This window comes from Erinaceus europaeus, chromosome 3 (genome assembly GCF_950295315.1).
Source record: "Erinaceus europaeus chromosome 3, mEriEur2.1, whole genome shotgun sequence".
Classification (NCBI taxonomy): domain Eukaryota; kingdom Metazoa; phylum Chordata; class Mammalia; order Eulipotyphla; family Erinaceidae; genus Erinaceus; species Erinaceus europaeus.
The window spans coordinates 32,089,163-32,108,374 of NC_080164.1; the positions used below are offsets into that span (position 1 = coordinate 32,089,163).

General features: G+C 38.7%; 1 protein-coding gene across 2 annotated transcripts in view; it reads right to left on the reverse strand.

Moving 5' to 3' along the window:
- TAF1B (TATA-box binding protein associated factor, RNA polymerase I subunit B) overlaps positions 1-19,212 on the reverse strand; it is a 60,704-nt gene that overhangs the window by 12,904 nt on the left and 28,588 nt on the right. For both annotated transcript variants that reach the window (XM_060186999.1, XM_060186998.1), the window contains exons 9-11: positions 13,130-13,277; positions 5,063-5,240; positions 4,192-4,238 (exon numbers count right to left, since the gene is read on the reverse strand). In XM_060186999.1, coding sequence (XP_060042982.1) covers positions 4,192-4,238; positions 5,063-5,240; positions 13,130-13,277 — 373 coding nt within the window. The remainder of the gene's footprint in view (positions 1-4,191; positions 4,239-5,062; positions 5,241-13,129; positions 13,278-19,212) is intronic.

A 19,212-nucleotide genomic window follows, 5' to 3' on the forward strand; every position in this document is an offset into this window, starting at 1 on the left:
CCCCTCTCCCTCTCAACTTCTCTGTCTCTACCCATAAAAAAAAAAAAGACAGAAAAAGAAAATGGTGAAATCGCCATTAAAAAAATTTTTTTAAAGGATATCTTGCTTGTCACCAAAAAGCTAGACCTCTGCTTTCCAACTCATCATCTAGGAGACTGCCTACCATAAGGTGATGTCCCAGTATGTCTGACAACATAGAAGTTAAGGAATGAATGACTGCTGAAGATGGCAAATGACACTATAGTAGCTGAATGCAACTTTTTTGTTTCATCAGCTCCTATTCCCGTTCTCTCCAATCCTAATACAAATTCAAATGTAGTGTATTAAGAAAGTGGACTGCACTGGAAAGTAGATGTGTATGCTCAAGATAGCGAAGACAGAGACAACAAAAATGGACAAAAAAAACCAAAACCTCACTTACCACTGTTATTGAATCCATATTATAGATGGGAAGAGTAAAAAGAGAAAATATATAATAATAGAAGAAGATTATAGAGTGAGGAAGCTAGAAGGAGGGCTGACAAGAGGAAGATGACTGAATAATAGGGTGAAAAAAAAATTTTTTAAACACATTCTCTAGTGAAAATAGCCTTCTTCAATGCCTAGTTAATGCAGCCTTATAAGCTATACAGTCACAGAATAAAGCTAAGTACCAGGAGCTTTTAGAGGAAAACTGTAATGATTAATTGAACTCAAAGTTCTTTGATTAATTTAAGCAAGTTACGATTTCCCTAAGCCACAAGTTCATCATCAGTAACGGTAAGGGTGAGTGTGCAGCCAGGAGAGAAGGAAGAAAACAATCTCTGTCCTGTTTACAGACTAGACTGGTTTTGCGGACCACGGGGGAGATAACGTCAGGGCATGCTGTGTATCCTTACTGTCGACAGTCTATTATGACCCTTTGTGAGAAGGAACATTAGAAAACATCTCGCTCAATCTTTCACTCTAGGCAGGGATCAGCATTAGGCAACAAACAGAAAGATGTTAATTTATTTTTGACATATTTTGGTGAGAACACTTAATATGACTGCTAGCCTTAAGTTCAGTCTCCTAAAACCAATGAACATGCTGTGTGAAACCTACGCAAATACACATACAAAAGTGAAACTCAAAGAAAAGTCTGGGGCCTGGCAATGGTACACTGGGTAAAGTGCACATAGTACTATGTGCAAGGACCTGGGTTAGAACCCCAAGTACCCACCTGCAGTGAGGACACTTCACAAGCAGTGAAGGTCTGCAGGTGTCTATTTTTCCTCTGTCCTCCTCTATTTCCCCCTTCTCTTCTCAGTTTTTCTCTGTCCTATCAAATCATGTGTGCGCCACTGCATGGCTCCTATGATAGATTATTACTAAGTATAGTCACTGTATTTTACAGTAGATCCTCAGGTTTTATTCATTCGACTAAAAATATATGCTTTTTAACAGCCCTTCTCTGTCTCCCTCACACTGCAGCCTCTAAGACCTACTTTTCTTCATTATTATCATTATATTTATTTATTTATTTATTGGATAGAGATAGTCAGGAATTGAGAAGGTAGGGAAAGACAAAGAGACACCTGCAGTACTACTTCACCACTCACAAAGCTTTCCCCCTGCAAGTAGGGGCTGGGGGCTCGAACTTCGGTCCTTGTACACTGTAACATGCACTCAACCAGATGTGCCACCTAACAGCCCTAACAACTACTTTTCAACCTCTTTTTTTTTTGCCTCCATGGTTATTGCTGTAGCTTGGTGCTGGCACTACAAATCCACTGATCCTGGCAGCCAACTCCCCCCCCCCCCCACTTGATTTAATAAGACAGAGAAAAACTGAGAAGGGAGGGGGAAATAGAGGTCACACTGTCTCTATCCAATAATTAATTAATTAATTAATTAAATACTAACAAAGTCCATCACATAGTTCATATTTGCTAGCTGAACTTAGATATCTCATCCCCCCTCCAAAAAAATAGATAACCATGTGAGGTGACAGATGTGTTCATGATAAGGGGGGAATACTTCCACAATATATATGTGTATCAAATCATTACAGTGTACGATTTAACTATCATACAATCTTAGACAACCACACTTCAATAAAATGAAGAAAAAAAAAGAATATAAATCTTGAGGAAAATCTTCAGTTTCTGAAAATGAAAGTAAGAATCTGTGTATTTATCAAACTGCACTGAGTTGGTGCTGAAAAGTCACGATGTTAGGATATATACTAAAAGTAAGAAAGGTCCTAGCTTTTAGAGGTTCACAATTTATATTCCTGTCTATCCATCACTTGTGTTCTATTTGCCAGATAGTCTTCTAAGCACTTTTCAAATACTGACAATTTCACTGGGCTAGATATACTTAGTTTAGTGATTATAATTCAGTGTGCTAAATTTTAAAAATCTAGTCAATGGGAGTTGGGCTGTAGTGCAGTGGGTTAAGCACAGGTGGCACAAAGTACAAGGACTGGAGGAAGGATCCTGGTTCAAGCCCTGGCTCCCCACCTGCAGGGGAGTTGCTTCACAGGCGGTGAAGCAGGTCCACAGGTGTCTTATCTTTCTCTACCCCTCTCTGTCTTCCCCTCCTCTCTCCATTTCTCTCTGTCCTATCCAACAACGACAACAATAATAACTACAAAAATAAAACAACAAGGGCAACAAAAGGGAATAAAATAAATAAATATTAAAAAAAAAATCTAGTGAATGTTTGGACAAGAGTCGTTGTGGCACTGATCTGGGAAAAGATGAGATAGGAGATGAGCGTGAAGAGACCAAAAAATAACGGTATTTATGTTGCACCTTGAAGAATGAAGACAAGGTTTGCCAAGTTTGGGGATAAGTAGGAAAAAGCATTTCAAATATAGAAGAACTACTGTGAACAAAGATTGAAGGCATGAAAATAGATGGTAAAGCCAGAAAACTCTCAGTAAGTCTATGGACTAGTGTGGCTAGGAAAGAAAAGCTGCAAATAAAGTTGGCTGTGGGCACAGGGATGGATGTCTGGGTAGGGTGCCACGATGTGACCCAAGCTCAAGTCCCAGTACCTCATGGAAATACCATGGCATCAGAAGCCACTCTGGTACTTTGGTGTGTTCCCTCTATCTGAGCAATAATGATAATAATAGCAATGACGATGCTAATATAAAGTAGCTCTGGAGCTGTGAAATTGCCTAAGCACAAGGACCCAGCTTATTAAAAAGACAACAAAACAAAAACCCAAGAAAACCCACAACCTTATTTTTACACATAGCAGGAAATGACTATGTCTAAAGATATCATTAGATAATTATTCGAAAAATTAATCCCAGTGGGGTCAGGAGGTGGCATGCCTACTAGATCACACACATAACCATGCACAAGATCCAGGGCTCAAGCTTCTGCTTCCCACCTGCAGGGGGGAGAAGCATCTTGAGCAGAGAAACAGTGTTGCCGGTGTCTCTATCTTCCCCTTCCCTCTCAATTTACCTTTTTCTGAAGAAAGAAGGAAGGAAAGAAGAAAGGAAGAGAGGAAGAAAGAGAGAGAGAGAGAGAGAAAGAAAGAAAAAAAGAGAGAGAGAGAGAGAGAGAAAGAAAGAAAGAAAGAAAGAAAGAGGAAAGGAAAGGAAAGGAAAGGAAAGGAAAGGAAAGGAAAGGAAAGGAAAGGAAAGGAAAGGAAAGGAAAGGAAGAGAGCAAGTCACCAGGAGAGGTGAATTTGCACCAGTGATAACCTTGGTGGAAATAAAACAAATAAATAATTAAAAAGTTAAGAATAGTTCTGGGGAGTCGGGCGGTAGTGCAGCGGGGTAAACGCACGCGGCACAAAGCACAAGGACCAGTGTAAGGATACAGGTTTGAACCCCTGGCTCCCCACCTGCAGGGCAGTCGCTTCAAAAGTGGTAAAGCAGGTCTGCAGGTATCTTTCTTTCTCTCCCCCTCCTCTCTCCATTTCTCTGTCCTATCCAACAATGACAACATCAGTAACAACAACAATAATAATTACAACAATAAAACAACAAGGGCAACAAAAGGGAATAAATAAATATTTAAAAAATCTTTAAAAAATAAATAGTTCTGGTACAAGGTACAATTTGTATATACAATTTGTATATGTGTGTGTGTATGTATGTATATATTTTTCAAAATTTCCTACTATTATGATTAGGTTTTACTATTAAATGTTTTGATACATCATTTACAATAGCTTTGCATTTGATTGATTAAAAAATTAAGTACCTTTTTTGTTCTTTTCATTATATTTCTCAGCAATATCAGACAAAGACCTGGAAACATCAACAAGAAAGTCAGTTTAGGGAGTTGGGCAGTAGCATAGCAGGTTAAGTGCACGTGGCACAAAGTGCAAGGACCTGCGTGAGGATCCCGGTTCAAGCCCCCGGCTCCCCACCTGCAGGGGAGTCGCTTCACAGGTGGTGAAGGTCTGCAGGTGTCTATCTTTCTCTCTCCCTCTCTGTCTTCCCCTCCTCTCTCCATTTTCTCAGTCCTATCCAATAACAACAATAAATAATAACTACAACAATAAAAACAACAAGGGCAACAAAAGGAAATAAATATTTTTAAAAAAGAAAGTCAGTTTATTTAGTTATTTGAAGACAGTTAAATTTTTAATTCTTCTGGAAAAAAGTACAAAATACTTGAAATTAATGCCAAATTTTAATGAAGAAGCAATTATTGAAGCAGAGAAAATATTATAGATAACTGCTAATCATTGTTATATTTAAGAGAGGTATAATTTTAAGATCCTTGATTTTCCAAAATAGTGTCTAAGAGACTATGCCAAGCATCTAAAAGCACACAAATAAAGTGTTAAGTAATTCCTTAGGATTTATTTATGATGATTCAAAATTCTACAATCACTATGCATCATGTTTCATTTAAAAACATAATACAACTTACTAAGGTAAATGAAGAGTCTCAGATAGGCTGAATCAAAATAATATGTGAGAAATAACTGTTACTACTAATCAATGTTCTATAATGAATGGATGAATCCAGTTTCTGCTGAGATAACTTATGGATGGATTCTTTCACTCTGAATAATTAGATATAATAAAACATTTTTTTTCTAGTAAAATTTATCTAGACTTACCATTCCAAATTGTCGTTCAATAAAAACAGCAGTTTCAATACTACTATAATGATAGCTATAGCTTGCACATCGTATTTAACAGTTTTTGCCTTTTTAGCTATAGGATCAAATGTGAGAAAATCCGCTTCTCCTATTCCAGTCATTTTAACCACTTGGCAGGTTAAATTGTGCATTTCATCTGTTGAATAATAAATGAAGAAAATGTGAATTAACTTCTTTGGCTAATTATATCATATGAATGTGTATTTTTGTAAGACCAGCTTTATCTTAAAACATACACTTTTTAAAAACTTAAGTTTTTATATAACTGCTTAAACAATTTAAGCCCAAGTTCTGAATTCAGTTTACAAATTTGATACATTAAATGCTTAAATTAAAGAAATATATACACAGATTAAAATGTAGAAAGTTATAGAACTTTAAATAGTCAAATGTATTTTCCCCTGGCTTATTGAATTACAGTGATTTATAAGACTCTTAAGTTAATAAGAGTACAGTTTCACACCGCTCCCACCACCTAAAGACTATTCCCCACCACAACCCCCAGAGGGTGACCCTGAAAGGCTCCTCCCCCCAGAGTCCTTTTCTCGGGTGGACTACAATAAATCCATTCCAAGTACTACACTGTGTTTCCCCTAACAACACACATTTTTTTATTTTGAAGAGATACGTGAGGCGAGATCACGCAGAGCTTTGTGTGATAAAAATTTATTGCTGCCAACATAATTTCAGCATAAAGATTTCATCTTAATTTACTCATGAATTCTACTTTGGTAGAGAAAGATCAGGACTCAAAATTAAGCAATCGAACATTTACCAAGGAGGGATACAGAAAATGAGTAATAGAATTTTCCCTCCAACTACATACACTGAAAACACTGAGGAAATTAATTTTAAGATACAGTCTCCAAAATTTTATGTATTATCTATATTGGGCTATAAAGTTTGTAGTCTCTTCAGATAACAAAAAATATATAAAATATTATTATTACTATAGAGAGTGGAAAATGTTGACTCCATTTCTTTTAAAATTAGTATCTTGTCAACAGCCATATTACCCTGAACATGCCTGACTTCATCTAAAATTAGTATCTTAAACTGCTTCTCTTATGCCAAAAATAGAGTAATAAAAATAAAATAGAAATATGATATTCTAAATTAGAAAGTATATGAGAAATGAAATAAGTACAGTTGAACATAACATGGAAAGAACTGTAGCCCTAGAACAAGTTGCTTGGGTTTAAGTACATACTCTGCTACTTCCCATCTAGGTGCCACTGAGTTTCTCTATGCAAATAAGAATACTCATCTGTCCTTCTCACCTTCACAAATGAAATAATGTAGTTAAAGACACTATGAAATACCACACTTCTTCACAAATTATATGTTACTGTGAAAGCTGCCAAAAATTCTCTCTAGTAAGTCTGCCAGTTCCAGTAGGAGCAACAAAGGTAGAAAATGTGTTTTTGAAGCTTATTCAAAGTCATCAAAGAAATAGTGCTTACTCAGTAAGATTGTGTAATATGCTTGCCTGAAACCTTTCTACCTTGGTTCCAGAGACAACATGATCACAAGTATGGCTCTAAGGAGGGGCATCTGTTAATCCAGCATGCTTAATACCATTTTTAGTTTTCAGATTGCTTTTATTTTTTTTAAACAGCACAATAAAACTGATGGTAACATACAAAGACAAAAACTGCAAGAATTCTGAAAGAACTTAGAAATCATGTAATGAATATACTAAAACACTCACCATACCTTAATTTGTGTTTTTTTTTTAAATTTCTTTATTGGGGAATTAATGTTTTACATTTGACAGTAAATACAATAGTTTGTACATGCATAATATTTCCCAGTTTTCCACATAACAATACAACCCCCACCAGGTCCTCTGTCATCCTTTTTGGATCTACCATACCTTAATTTGTAAATCTATTTTGTTTACTGCTCTCTGGCCCCACTACTAAGTAGACATTAGGAAAATATATAAATGCAGAAGAAAAAACATATTATCAAAACAGAAATAGCACTAAGATTTGATTGTATTTCTAATATCTTAATGTTTCCATCTTTTGTAGCTGTGATTATGCTACATAAACTTTTATAATTTAATTTACTTCAGTTTTTATCATGACATAAACATTTCCCAAGCTTTCTGAATTCTTTACAGATACCATTTTAAAAGCTGCATAATGATATACTAAGTACATATATAAACCATTATGTACTTAACTATCACCTTCTTATTGGATATTTAGGCTGTTTCTGATTTTTTCAGTATTATTAAGTAATATTATATGTATAATAATAATATACTTCTTCTACCAAACAGTTTGTGAGAAATGAAATTTCTCTACTCCAGTTCTTTATAATACTATCTCCAAGAAGGCACTTAAATAGATATGATATGATAGTAAGTACCTCTCTGCATGTTAGTGTATTTAATTTTACTTGTTATTCTCAAGAAGAGTTAGGTGAGAAATACTATTAAAATAAACATAGGTCAGAAAATACTACCACCCTTTCTCTTATCCAGTAGTAGTCATATGAGCTAGACCCTTTTCATAAACCATAAGACTGAATCAGTTATGCTTTAGTAATGCCTGGTATTTCTTCTATTCCCCTATTTAAATTCAAGATTTTGGAGTACATCAGGGAATATACAACTTTCACATTTTCAAAGTACCACTGAAGATGTAAGTTTAAAATATCCAAAACAGTAATTCTGACCTATGTAACACACTGAAATATGGCAGTAAAAATGGCAATAAGATTTCCCAGATTCTGGGTCTTCAATTGATTTTAAAATCTCAACAAAGCAGATATACACTCCAAATATAAGTGATATATTTAAACCTTTAAATTGTTCTTTGTCTTGATGCTGAATGCGAGCAACTACTAAAGCAGTATGATGAGTCGGGCAACCCAGATGTGGCTGACCATCTCATTGCCTCCCTGGATGCAGCACACCAAGCCCGCTGGTAACAACTCACGGAAAGTCTGAACTTCACCCACTCAAGTAGGAAGGCTTCTTCACAGACTGGGAGCAGGTAGTCAACCCCCTCCCGTCTCCCATCCTCCCGTATCTCCAAACTCAGTGGCCAGTCACCTAACTCAAGTTGGACGTGCTAAGATCGACCCAGTCTGGAAAAGAGAAATTTCCCATGAGTGGTCATCCCACTTCCGGTTATCTTGTCCATCTCCAAAACTCTCTCCCTTTACACTGCCTGAACTGGAAGACGCTTTGAAGAGGGTTAAACTGGGAACAGCTGCTGGCTATGATAACATCACCCCAGAACTCATTCTTAACCTGGGTCCCGCGGCAAAGAAGTGGCTCGCTTCATTCCTGTCCCACATCTTGGAATCTGAGTCTATGCCCAAAGTTTGGCGTCGTACGAAGATTATAGCGGTTTTGAAACCAAAGAAAGACCCAACACTGGCCACCAGCTATAGACCAATTTCTCTCCTCTCCGTGTGTTACAAACTCCTTGAGAGGCTGCTTCTGTCACGTATTTCTCATCTTACAGAGAAATTCCTATCACCCGCCCAAGCTGGTTTCCGCCCAGGAAGATCTACCTGCGAACAAGCCCTGGCCCTCTCAACTTACACTGAAAATAGATTCCAGAAGAATTTAAAGACGGGTGCTGTCTTTGTTGATCTCACAGCAGCCTATGACACGGTCTGGCATCGTGGTCTCCTAGTCAAGATCTCAAGATGCCTGCCTCCATGGGTGGCCAACACTATATCGTTTCTTCTCCAAAACAGAAGATTCCGGGTACATTTGGGTGACAAGTCTAGCAGATGGAGATTTGTCTCAAGTGGCCTCCCCCAGGGCTCTGTTCTGGCTCCTATGCTATTTAATATTTACATCAATGACCTCCCAGAAACTTCTTCAAGGAAGTTCATCTACGCCGATGACATCTGCTGTGCAACTCAGGCATCCAAGTTCGACATCCTCGAGGAAACACTCACGAAAGACATGTCTCTGATATCTGATTACTGTAAAAAATGGCGACTAATCCCTAGCACTGCAAAAACAGTATCATCTCTTTTCCATCTACACCATGCCTCGGCCTCGCATGAGCTTAATGTGCAGCTTGGCGATACGAGAATCCGGCATGAAGCCCAGCCAGTCTATCTTGGCGTTACTCTCGATCGCACTCTGTCATTTCACAAACATCTCATAAAAACTGCAGCAAAGGTGGGCGCGAGGAATAACATCATTGCAAGACTGGCCAGCTCCTCATGGTGCGCGAGCGCTTCCACACTATGATCATCATCTCTGGCATTATGCTATTCCACTGCAGAATACTGTGCCCCAGTATGGTTCTGTAGCCCCCATGTCCACTTGGTCGATTCCAAGTTATATTCCTCCATGAGGATAATTTCTGGAACCATCCGTTCCACCCCAGTTCCATGGCTGCCAGTTCTTAGCAACATCGCCCCGCCAGATATTCGTCGGGATGCGGCATCATCTAAGATCATTTCCCACGTCTACGCTCAACCGGACCTGCCAATATACGCGGATATCTTCGCCCACCCTGTTCAACGCTTGACGTCTCGTCACCCAATCTGGTCCCCTATGCCTACACTGAACTTCTCTGTTCCAGTCTCTTGGAAACAGAGCTGGCAGTCAGCTGAGGTAAAGAACAAACACCTCATCACAGACCCCTGCAAGCGTCAACCCGGCTTTGACCTAGCATGTTATGATTGGGTCCTCCTCAATTGCTATCGAACAGGCCATGGCCGGTGTGCCGCTATGTTCCATCGCTGGGGAGTCAGAGACGACCCGAACTGCCCCTGCGGCTACAGACAGACTATGACCCACATAGTCAACGACTGCCACCTCTCCAGATTCAAAGGAGGTCTCGAAACTTTACATCAGGCTCAACCTGACGCTGTTGACTGGCTACGGAAGAAGGGCAAATGCTAGAAGAAGAAGAAGAATTGTTCTTTTAAAAATATTTAAAAATTGGGGGCCAGGTTGTGGCACACCTGGTTGAGTGGACATGTCACAATGCACAAGGACCCAGGTTCGAGTCCCTGGTCCCCACCTGCAGGGGAAAGCTTGTGAGTGGTGAAGCAAGGTTGCAGGTGTGTGTCTCTCTCTCTCCCTATCTTCCCCTTCCCTCTTGATTTCTGGCTGTCTCTATCCAATGAGTAAATAGATAATTAAATTTTTTTAAAAAAAAAAATCTTAAAATTGTGGTCCAGGAGGTGGTACTGTGGCTAAGGCACTAGACCCTCAAGCATGAGGTCCTGAGTTTGATCCCTGGCAGCACATGTACCAGAGTGATGTCTGGTTCTTTCTTTCCTCCTATCTTTATCATGAATAAATAAATAAATAGATTCTTTTAAAAAAAAAAAAAATCTTAAAATTGTGGTCCAGGAGGTGGCGCAGTGGCTAAGGCATTAGACTCTCAAGCATGAGGTCCTGAGTTCAATCCCCAGCAGCACAAGTACCAGAGTGATGTCTGGTACTTTCTCTCTGTCTCCTATCTTTCTCATTAATAAATAAATAAAATATTTAAAACAAATCTTAAAATTATAGACAATGTTTGTACTTACTCATATACTACATTCATATTTACTTATTAAGATTCATTATAAGAGAGGTCAAAGCACTTCTCTATCATATTTAGTTCTGAGACAGAACCTAGAGCATCAGGTGTGCAAGAAGTGAACTCTTTCTATCCCACTAATGGCCACCCCAGTTGATATTTATCTTTATAGTTAAATGGTTAAAACTATACTATATACAACAGTTTTATATATGTGTATTTTATTTCCTATTAATATATATGTTCAATAGCACTACTGATATTGTTTAAGAAATAATATAGTCATACAATGTTTGTGTTTTTCTCTTCAGAATAAAAGTCCTGAATGTCTTACATTTCCAGTCTAGCAAGAAATTCAGGGCTGGATTCCAGTGGCAGATTCCATCAGGTTATGTGTGTCTTGATGGTGAATAAGGTCTAGTGAAGTTCTGTACCACTACTTTAAAGAATTCACTGTGATTCTATCAGACTTTGACCCCTATTTGTTTCAGGAACTAGAATTAGCAATATGTTACTGAAGAGTAAAAGCCCTGCTATAGATTAGCTTCTGGGGTTAAAAAAAAAAAATCCTAGAAATAATAATGCTTTGTAGGATAGTGAAGTACTAATTTTTCTGTGAGGGTGGGGTACCTAGGCAATTAACAGTATATCCTGAAATATCTGTTACTTTACTTTCACTCAGTAAATAACTATAAAAACCAAACATTCTTGAGCCCCGGCGGTGGTGCACCTGGCTGAGCAGTTGAGCACACGTTATAATGTGCAAGTACCTGGGTTCAAGCCCTCAGGTCCCCACCTGCATAGGGAAAGTTTCACAACAGTGAAGCAGTGCTGCAGGACCAGTCAGTCCATCTATCATCTGTCCATCTGTCTGTCTATCTATCTCTGTTCCATCCTGTCTCTATCCAATAAAAAAATCTATAAAAATAAAATTAGGAAGTTGGGTGGTAACACAGCAGGTTAAGCGCAGGTAGTGCAAAGTGCAAGGACCCGTGTAAGGATCCTGGTTCGAGGCCCCCCCCCCCCCCCCCCCCCGCCACTCTCCACTTGCAGGATGGTCAATTCACAGCTGGTGAAGCAGGTCTGTAGGTGTCTATCTTTCTCTCCCCCTCCTCTCTCAATTTCTCTCTATCCTATCCAACAACAACAATAATAACTACAATAAAAAACAAGGACAACAAAAAGAAATAAAAAAATTAAAACAAAGCAATTATAGTCTCTCTAGTATATACACCCACACTAAAACACAACTCTTGTTTCTGAAAGTGTCCTTTTTTTTTTTTTTTTTTTTTTTTAAGCAAGGCACTGTTCAGCTCTGGCTTATGGTGGTGTGGGGGACTGAACCTGGGACTTTGGTGCCTCAGGCATGAGAGTCTATTTGCATAACCATTATGCTATCTACCCTCCACCCTGTAGTATCCTTTTAATCACTTTAAAATAACCTTAAATGTTTTTTAAAGGATTTTTAAAATTAAGTTTTATGTGGTCCAGGAGGTGGTGCAGTAGATAAAGCCTGAGACTCTGAAGCATGAGGACGTGAGTTCAGTCCCCGGCAGCACATGTATCAGAGTGATGTCTGGTTCTTTCTCTCTCCTCCTATCCTTCCCATTAATAAACAAATACATTTTTAAAAATTAAGTTATATATATATATATATATTATATTTATTTTCCCTTTTGTTGCCCTTGTTTTTCATTGTTGTTGTAGTTATTGTTGTTGTCATCATTGTTAGATAGGACAGAGAGAAATGAAGAGAGGAGGGGAATACAAAGAGGGGGAGAGAAAGATAGACACCTGCAGACCTGCTCACCACCTGTGAAGCAACACCCCTGCAGGTGGGGAGCCAGGGGCTCGAACCAGGATCCTTAAGCCGGTCCTTGTGCTTTGCGCCACGTGTGCTTAACCCGCTGTGCTACCACCTGACTCCCAAGTTTTATATTATTGTTGTTGTTCGATTTTTTAAAAATTTTCTTTATTGCCTTTTGTTGCCTTTTTTTTTTTTTTTTGGTTATTACTGTTGTTGTTATTGATGTCGTTGTTGTTGGATAGGACAGAGAGAAATGGAGAGAGGAGGGGAAGACAGAGGAGGAGAGAAAGAATGACACCTGTAGACCTGCTTCACCGCTTGTGAAGCAACTCCCCTGCAGGTGGGGGGCCGGGGGCTCGAACCAGGATCCTTACACAGGTCCTTGCGCTTTGCTCCACCTGCGCTTATCCCGCTGTGCTACCGCCAGACTGCCCCAAGTTTTATATTATTAATGGACCCTGCCAGGTAGCTCTAATGATCAATGTTTGGATTGTATAATTTGATCTTTATAATTGTAGTAGGTATCTGCTTACTTTTCAGTCATCACCTGGGCTTCATCACTCTGGGCTGACTTTCAGACAGACAAGACAGAGAATGACATCAAAGCACCAAAGCTTGTTTCAGTGAGGTTAGGGATGGGCTCAAAACTGTATCACACTGTTCAGGTAAAAGCTTTATCACTGTACACTACAAACTTACCGGGAAGGTTGACTTCCATCAAGTATTTCATACACAAGATGTCTGGGTGAAGATAGCAATCTTTAGTTATATCTGGAAAACGAGGCAAATCTAAAAATGTGGCAAGCTCGATTGTATTTTTATAGATATCTTCATAGATAGGCCAAGACTGAAATTAAAAAAGATAGTTAAGAGAGCAGCTTTTACAATATAAATTATTTATGAAAAGTTTCTGATTTAAAAAATAGTGTGTATTCACTGAATAGTGTGGAATATGAAGAAAAGCATGAAGGGGCAAACACCCACAAACCCCTAATATCCTATATTCAGTAATGATACTAAATAAGAAGGGGACAAAGAAAAAAACACCTCACTAAAATTCCATTTGAGGGTGGGGGAGATAGCACAATGGTTATACAAAAAGACTCTCATGCCTGAGGCCCAAATTCAATCCCCCAAACCACCATAAACCAGAGCAGGGCAGTGATCTGGTAAAATAAATACATAAATAAAACTAAACAGAATTCCACTGGGTTCATCAAACTTTTTCAGGCCTTATCCGTGATATAGTGAAATCATTACCTCTTGCCAGTCATAGAGGGCTAGGGGAAGGGATATCAGCTTCACCTAATTGGAGCTACAAGGCTGAAGCAATTGCTCTAAAGCAAAACTTCCCTCTCACCCTTCTTCACCAGTACCCTCTCATTAATATTCAAATTCACAGCTAAGAAAGTTAAGTTGCTGTTGCATAATATTTACATGCTTTCTATCTGAGAGATAATGCTAGGGTTTAAGTCTAATAGTTAAAAATCAACACCTCAACTTCAAACTATGCTCTTCCACATAATATTGGGTTGTCAGAGTTAGGATATATGCAAAAATGCATTATGCATCTATGCAAAAATGCATCAGGACTTTTCTGACAACCCAGAGCATGTAAGACTCTTTTATAGAATCCAGGAGAATCTAAAGGCTAGTACTAATAAATTCATTCTGCCCACTTTGAGATCAACCCTGTAGTACAGTGGGAATAGTATTTAGATTTTTGTCATTTATAAACACTGTTGATATTACACATAACTTTTCATCTATTTTTCTAAAAAATGAATTGAGACTCTATTCTGCAAGGTACTCTGGGAAATAAAAAAGACAAAACACCCCATTCCAATGAGTTGGCAATTAAGAAAAGGAAACAAGGTATGCAAAAGTAACTGGCACAAGGCAGAAAGCTATCAAGTACTACCCAAAGGTTATATTTAAAGGCTCACAGGATTTCAGAATAACATTTTTCACATGGCAGAACCCATGTCAAACTGGGTCAGGATAACAAACATTTTGGAAAACTGTTTGATGGTATCTATTAAATGAATACAAATGTATTCTACCGGATGAGGGAGATAGCATAATGGTTATGCAAACAGACTCTCATGCCTGAGGCTCCAAAGTCCCAGGTTCAATCCCCCACACCACCATAAGCCAGAGCTGAGCAGTGCTCTGGTGTTTCTTTCTCTCTGTGTCTGTCTCTGTCTGCATCTAAATAAGATAAATAAAATATTTTTTAAAAAATGTACTCTACCTACATATGCCCAGCAGAAATCTACACACATGTCTGCAAAGACATAACTATAACGCTCATAGCCAACTGGACTTGTAACCATACATAAGAGTAGTGTTAATTATTTGTTTTGATTCTTTATAAACCTGGAGACATCTTTTTCCTCAACACTGTTTTGAACATTCATTTATACTGTTGCATGCAGAGCATTCGTTTCTTCACTGTGTAGCAAGACTATGTATGTCAACATTTAACTATGCTATGGGATAGCTGGGACTTTTATCAGTAATCCACCACTTCTTTATTGGAGATACAATACATGCACACATATCAAGCCATTATTTTTTAAAAAGTGTTTACTGGACTGGAGAGATAGCGCAACAGACAGGAAGTATACAGTTAATCTTCCCCTACCAAGACCCTTTCCCTGTGTCTATCTCTATGTGGAAAAGTCAACCCTAGAGATGACCAAATTAAAAAAAAGCAGATTCCTAAAACCCACACCAGACTTAATATAAATCAGTCTCTAACACTGGGCTTAAGGAACTGCAGTTTAAACAAAGTTTCCAGGATTTTCTTAAACAGAAAGCAAAGAATAAAATGAAGAGGTCATCCACCTTCTTCTTTTTTTTTTTTTTTTTTAGAAGAAATCCCCAGATGGTTTTGCATCACAAATTCCATGATGATTAAGATGTGGGAAGCCAAGAAAAAAGAAAACATCAGCTGTAGTAATTCTAAGGGAGAAGTGGGAGTGAGGGAAATAGGACACCGGTTATCATTACACTCGCCTTGATTTCCCACAGGTAGAACTTCAACCTGTCATATTATTATTCTAACAGTGATTGTACAAACAATCCCAACAGCTACATCTGGTCTACAAAGTAATATGGTGAACACATCTAGAGTAAAGTTTGAAGACTCAGAGTGTATTAGCTTTTGATTCACTAAGACCTTCATTTAGAGGTGCTTAAGAAATGACTGACAGCTCTGGAAGAGTCTTTTCTTTTCTTTCTTTTTCTTTCAACCAACAGGACCTAGTTTCACAGAGAGTGTAAGATGGCTCTAAGGCAAGATGAATCATGTGGCAAAGAGCCAGTGAGTGGGTTTGGCTGAACCAGCATTACATCTTTTCTTTTTACTCATTCAGAGAGAAGATCAGAATGTTGTTGATCAACATTCAAAACACTGAGATGCACTTCGGAATGAATTTCCAGTTTCCTCTTTATCCCTTCTTGCTGAGTCTAGTGAGAGATGATGAAATGACTAATTCTTGAAAGGATTTAGAAACCCTGTCAAAGGACCATGGTAAATAATATGTATGCTACACATTATCCAGTTAAAAATAGCTCTGTGAGTTTACAATATATTAAAATAAAGAATGTTAGGGTGGAAAGACAGAAGTAACTCTACTGTCTGTAAGTCACTGGCAGATGAGTGTCTATATAGAGACAAGTGGAGGCAGGGGTAGATAGCATAATGGTTATGCAAAGGAGACTCATGCCTGAGACTCCAAAGTCCCAGGCTCAGTACCCTGCACTACCATAAGCCAGTGCTGATCAAGTGCTCTGGTAAAAAAAAAATAATAATAAATTAAGTCAAAACAAAAATAATAAGGTAGAGACAAGTGTGCACTGACCTAATACTTTGGTTCAGTCAGTGATCTGGCTATCTGGTACTCCGTATAGAGATGATGCTCATGGGAGAGGCTACATTTCAGTTTAACCTGCCAGATGAACTACTGAATGATGTTTGTTAGAAGTATGCTATGTGATTTAGCACTCAACTTTAAAAAGTTAGGTAAAAAAACAAAGCAGCAGGAGGTAAAGAGGCAGAGAGAAAGAGGCTGTGTTCTAACTAAATAAGTATATACAATAAAAAGGCTTCCTTTCTTGAGATGACAATTTCAACTCAGAAAAAGAAGACGGCTGGAAATACAGAAACTTAATTTGCACACTTTGTCTTTTCTCCTGAGCTTTGTTCTTAAAAATCAGGCCTGCAGGTAGGGAGTCACTTCACAAGCAGTGAAGCAGGTCTGCAGGTGTCTATCTTTGTCATCCCCTCCTCTCTTGATTTCTCTCTGTCCTATCTAACAACAACGACATCAATAGCAACAACAATAAAACAACAAGGGCAACAAAAGGGAATAAATAATTATTTAAAAAAAAATACTGTGTCCTCTATTCCATTCCATTATTTTTTTAGTGAGTTTTTTTCAGATGTGTTGTTATTGGGACAGGGAGGCCCACTTAACACAAAGTGAACAACTTAATGGAAAGAAACAGTTCACCTAGGATAAAAGTTTAAGGGTCTTTAGAGCCTCTCCTTTGGTGCTGATGGGGGAAGCTTGAGGTATGGTCAGCTTGCTGAAATAACAGAAACAAAACCAAACACAGAAGAAAAACAGTCCTGAGCAGCCCACACACAAAAAAGCTCCACTGGCATTATCTTCATCGCCATCTTCTAGAACAATTGCACCTTTTGTCATTTCTGGTGGAGGTACAGCTGCTGAAGAAGCCAAGACTTAGTGGAGAAAGCTAAGACATGGAAGGAGGAAAGAAAATGCTTCCTTTGTTAATGAAAAGCCGTTTCCATTTAAAAGTTTCAACATACAATGGCATAGTGAATGCACTTTTGTGAGCAAAGGCAAAGCACAAAATGAAGAAAAGCTGCCTGTCAATTAAATAAACACTCATTAGAAGACATTCCAAACCTTCCCCCTTTTTCTTGAAAAGGGAGGTAGGGGCAAGAGGGAGGGGGTGGGGAGTAATAATAAACGTGGCTGAAAATGTGCTGTAAAAGTATAGTAGACTGACACACAGGGCTTCTGGATGATAAAGACTCAATTACAATGGCAATAAGCCACAAGTTTAATATATATATTTTAAAAGTCCACAAAACTGTAATACATCGTTCCAGCATGCACTTAAAAACAGAGTGCTTGGGAAAGCATTTTATAGAATTTCACAAATATTCCAGTGAGTTTATTTTCCTTCATGAAGCAATGCCTTAAGACAGGTAAGGACAAGCTAGAGTTTCTGTTACACAACAGCAGGCTCTTGTGATAAACCTGATTACAATACCCTGTCAGAGGTGAACTTCCTGCTTAGCTATTAAAAAGAAAAGGGTACAGTGCCTCACCCTTACTTATTCTTACTGTTGTTTTGAAGTAAAGACTCAGCTAAGAAAAAGCTAGTGCTACATGCACCTGTAATCCAAACTTAAAAGGAGACAAAGGAAAATTAACAAGGAATAAACATAAGAAATAATGAAAAACCCCTGCAATATATTTTTTTATTGTGGAAGGATCAAATGACTCCCACACATATTACAAAACAATCTACCTAGAATTTTCAGTCTGCCAGAATTATTTATGCTGTCTTAAATTTACCATGTAATAACAGTATATGTATATATATTTTTTTTCTTCAAAAGTCTTCTGTGAGTCTGTGATGAACACATTTCTAACACATTATTTTATGTGAAATACAGTCTTAATTCAACATTTTAGAAACATGTTGTTGGCTTATAGACAAAGACAACACATATGAGCAAATACACACTTATGAAATGATCACCAGTGAGGACTTTCCAACTGAAAAGGAGACACTAATTTATTTTGGCCCCAGGATGAGATCTGGGAAAAATCTAGTTGAGTCCTTCTCTTTAAGATGTGTCTGGTTTCAGAAAAAGAAAACAAAGCGGACTTTGGACTTGGCAGGGTGTGTGTACCACACTGAGACTCAGGGGAGGGAGGGGCTGAGAGTGTGAAAAGGGTCATTGCGGGGTAGTGGCACACCTGGTTGAACGCACATATTACAGTACGCAAGGAGCCAGGTTTGAGTCCCCAGTCCCCATTTTCAGGGGGAAAGCTTCATGAATGGTGAAGTGAAGCAGTGCTGCAGGTGTCTCTCTGTCTCTCTTCCTCTTTATAACCACCTTCCCTCTCAATATCTGGCTGTGTCTATCCAATAAATATTTTTTAAAAAACAGATATTAAAAAAAAAAAGGTCATGGGGTATTGATGTGCCCATATGCCCACAACCACACTGTAAACCACTCACCCCACAATAAACTGAGAAAGAGAGAAAGAGGAGAGGAGAGGAAAGAAAGGGGAAGGGAAGAGAGGAGGGGAGGGGAGGGGAGGGGTGAGGAAGGGGGAGGAGGAGAGAGGAGTGAAGAGGAGGGGGGAGAGGAGGGGGAGAGGAGAAATATGTGTCTGGTTTGGCAAGGAAAAATAGCTCACTTGGACAGTGTGCTTCTTTGCAATGTGTGAAACCTGGGTTTGAGCCTAGTACCTACTATACTGAAGGAAGCTTTGGTGCTGTGGTATCTCTTTCTGTGTGTCTCTGCCTCTGCCTCTCTGATTCTACCTGAAGAAATGAGTCAGGAGTAGTGTAGCCTCTGAGATGACAGCACCCCTGCCCTCAGCCATAAAAAAAAGTTATGGTGGTCCGGGAGGTGGCGCAGTGGTAAAGCTTTGGACTCTCAAGCAAGAAATCTGGAGTTCGATCCCCAGCAGTACATGTGCCAGAGTGATGTCTGGTTCTTT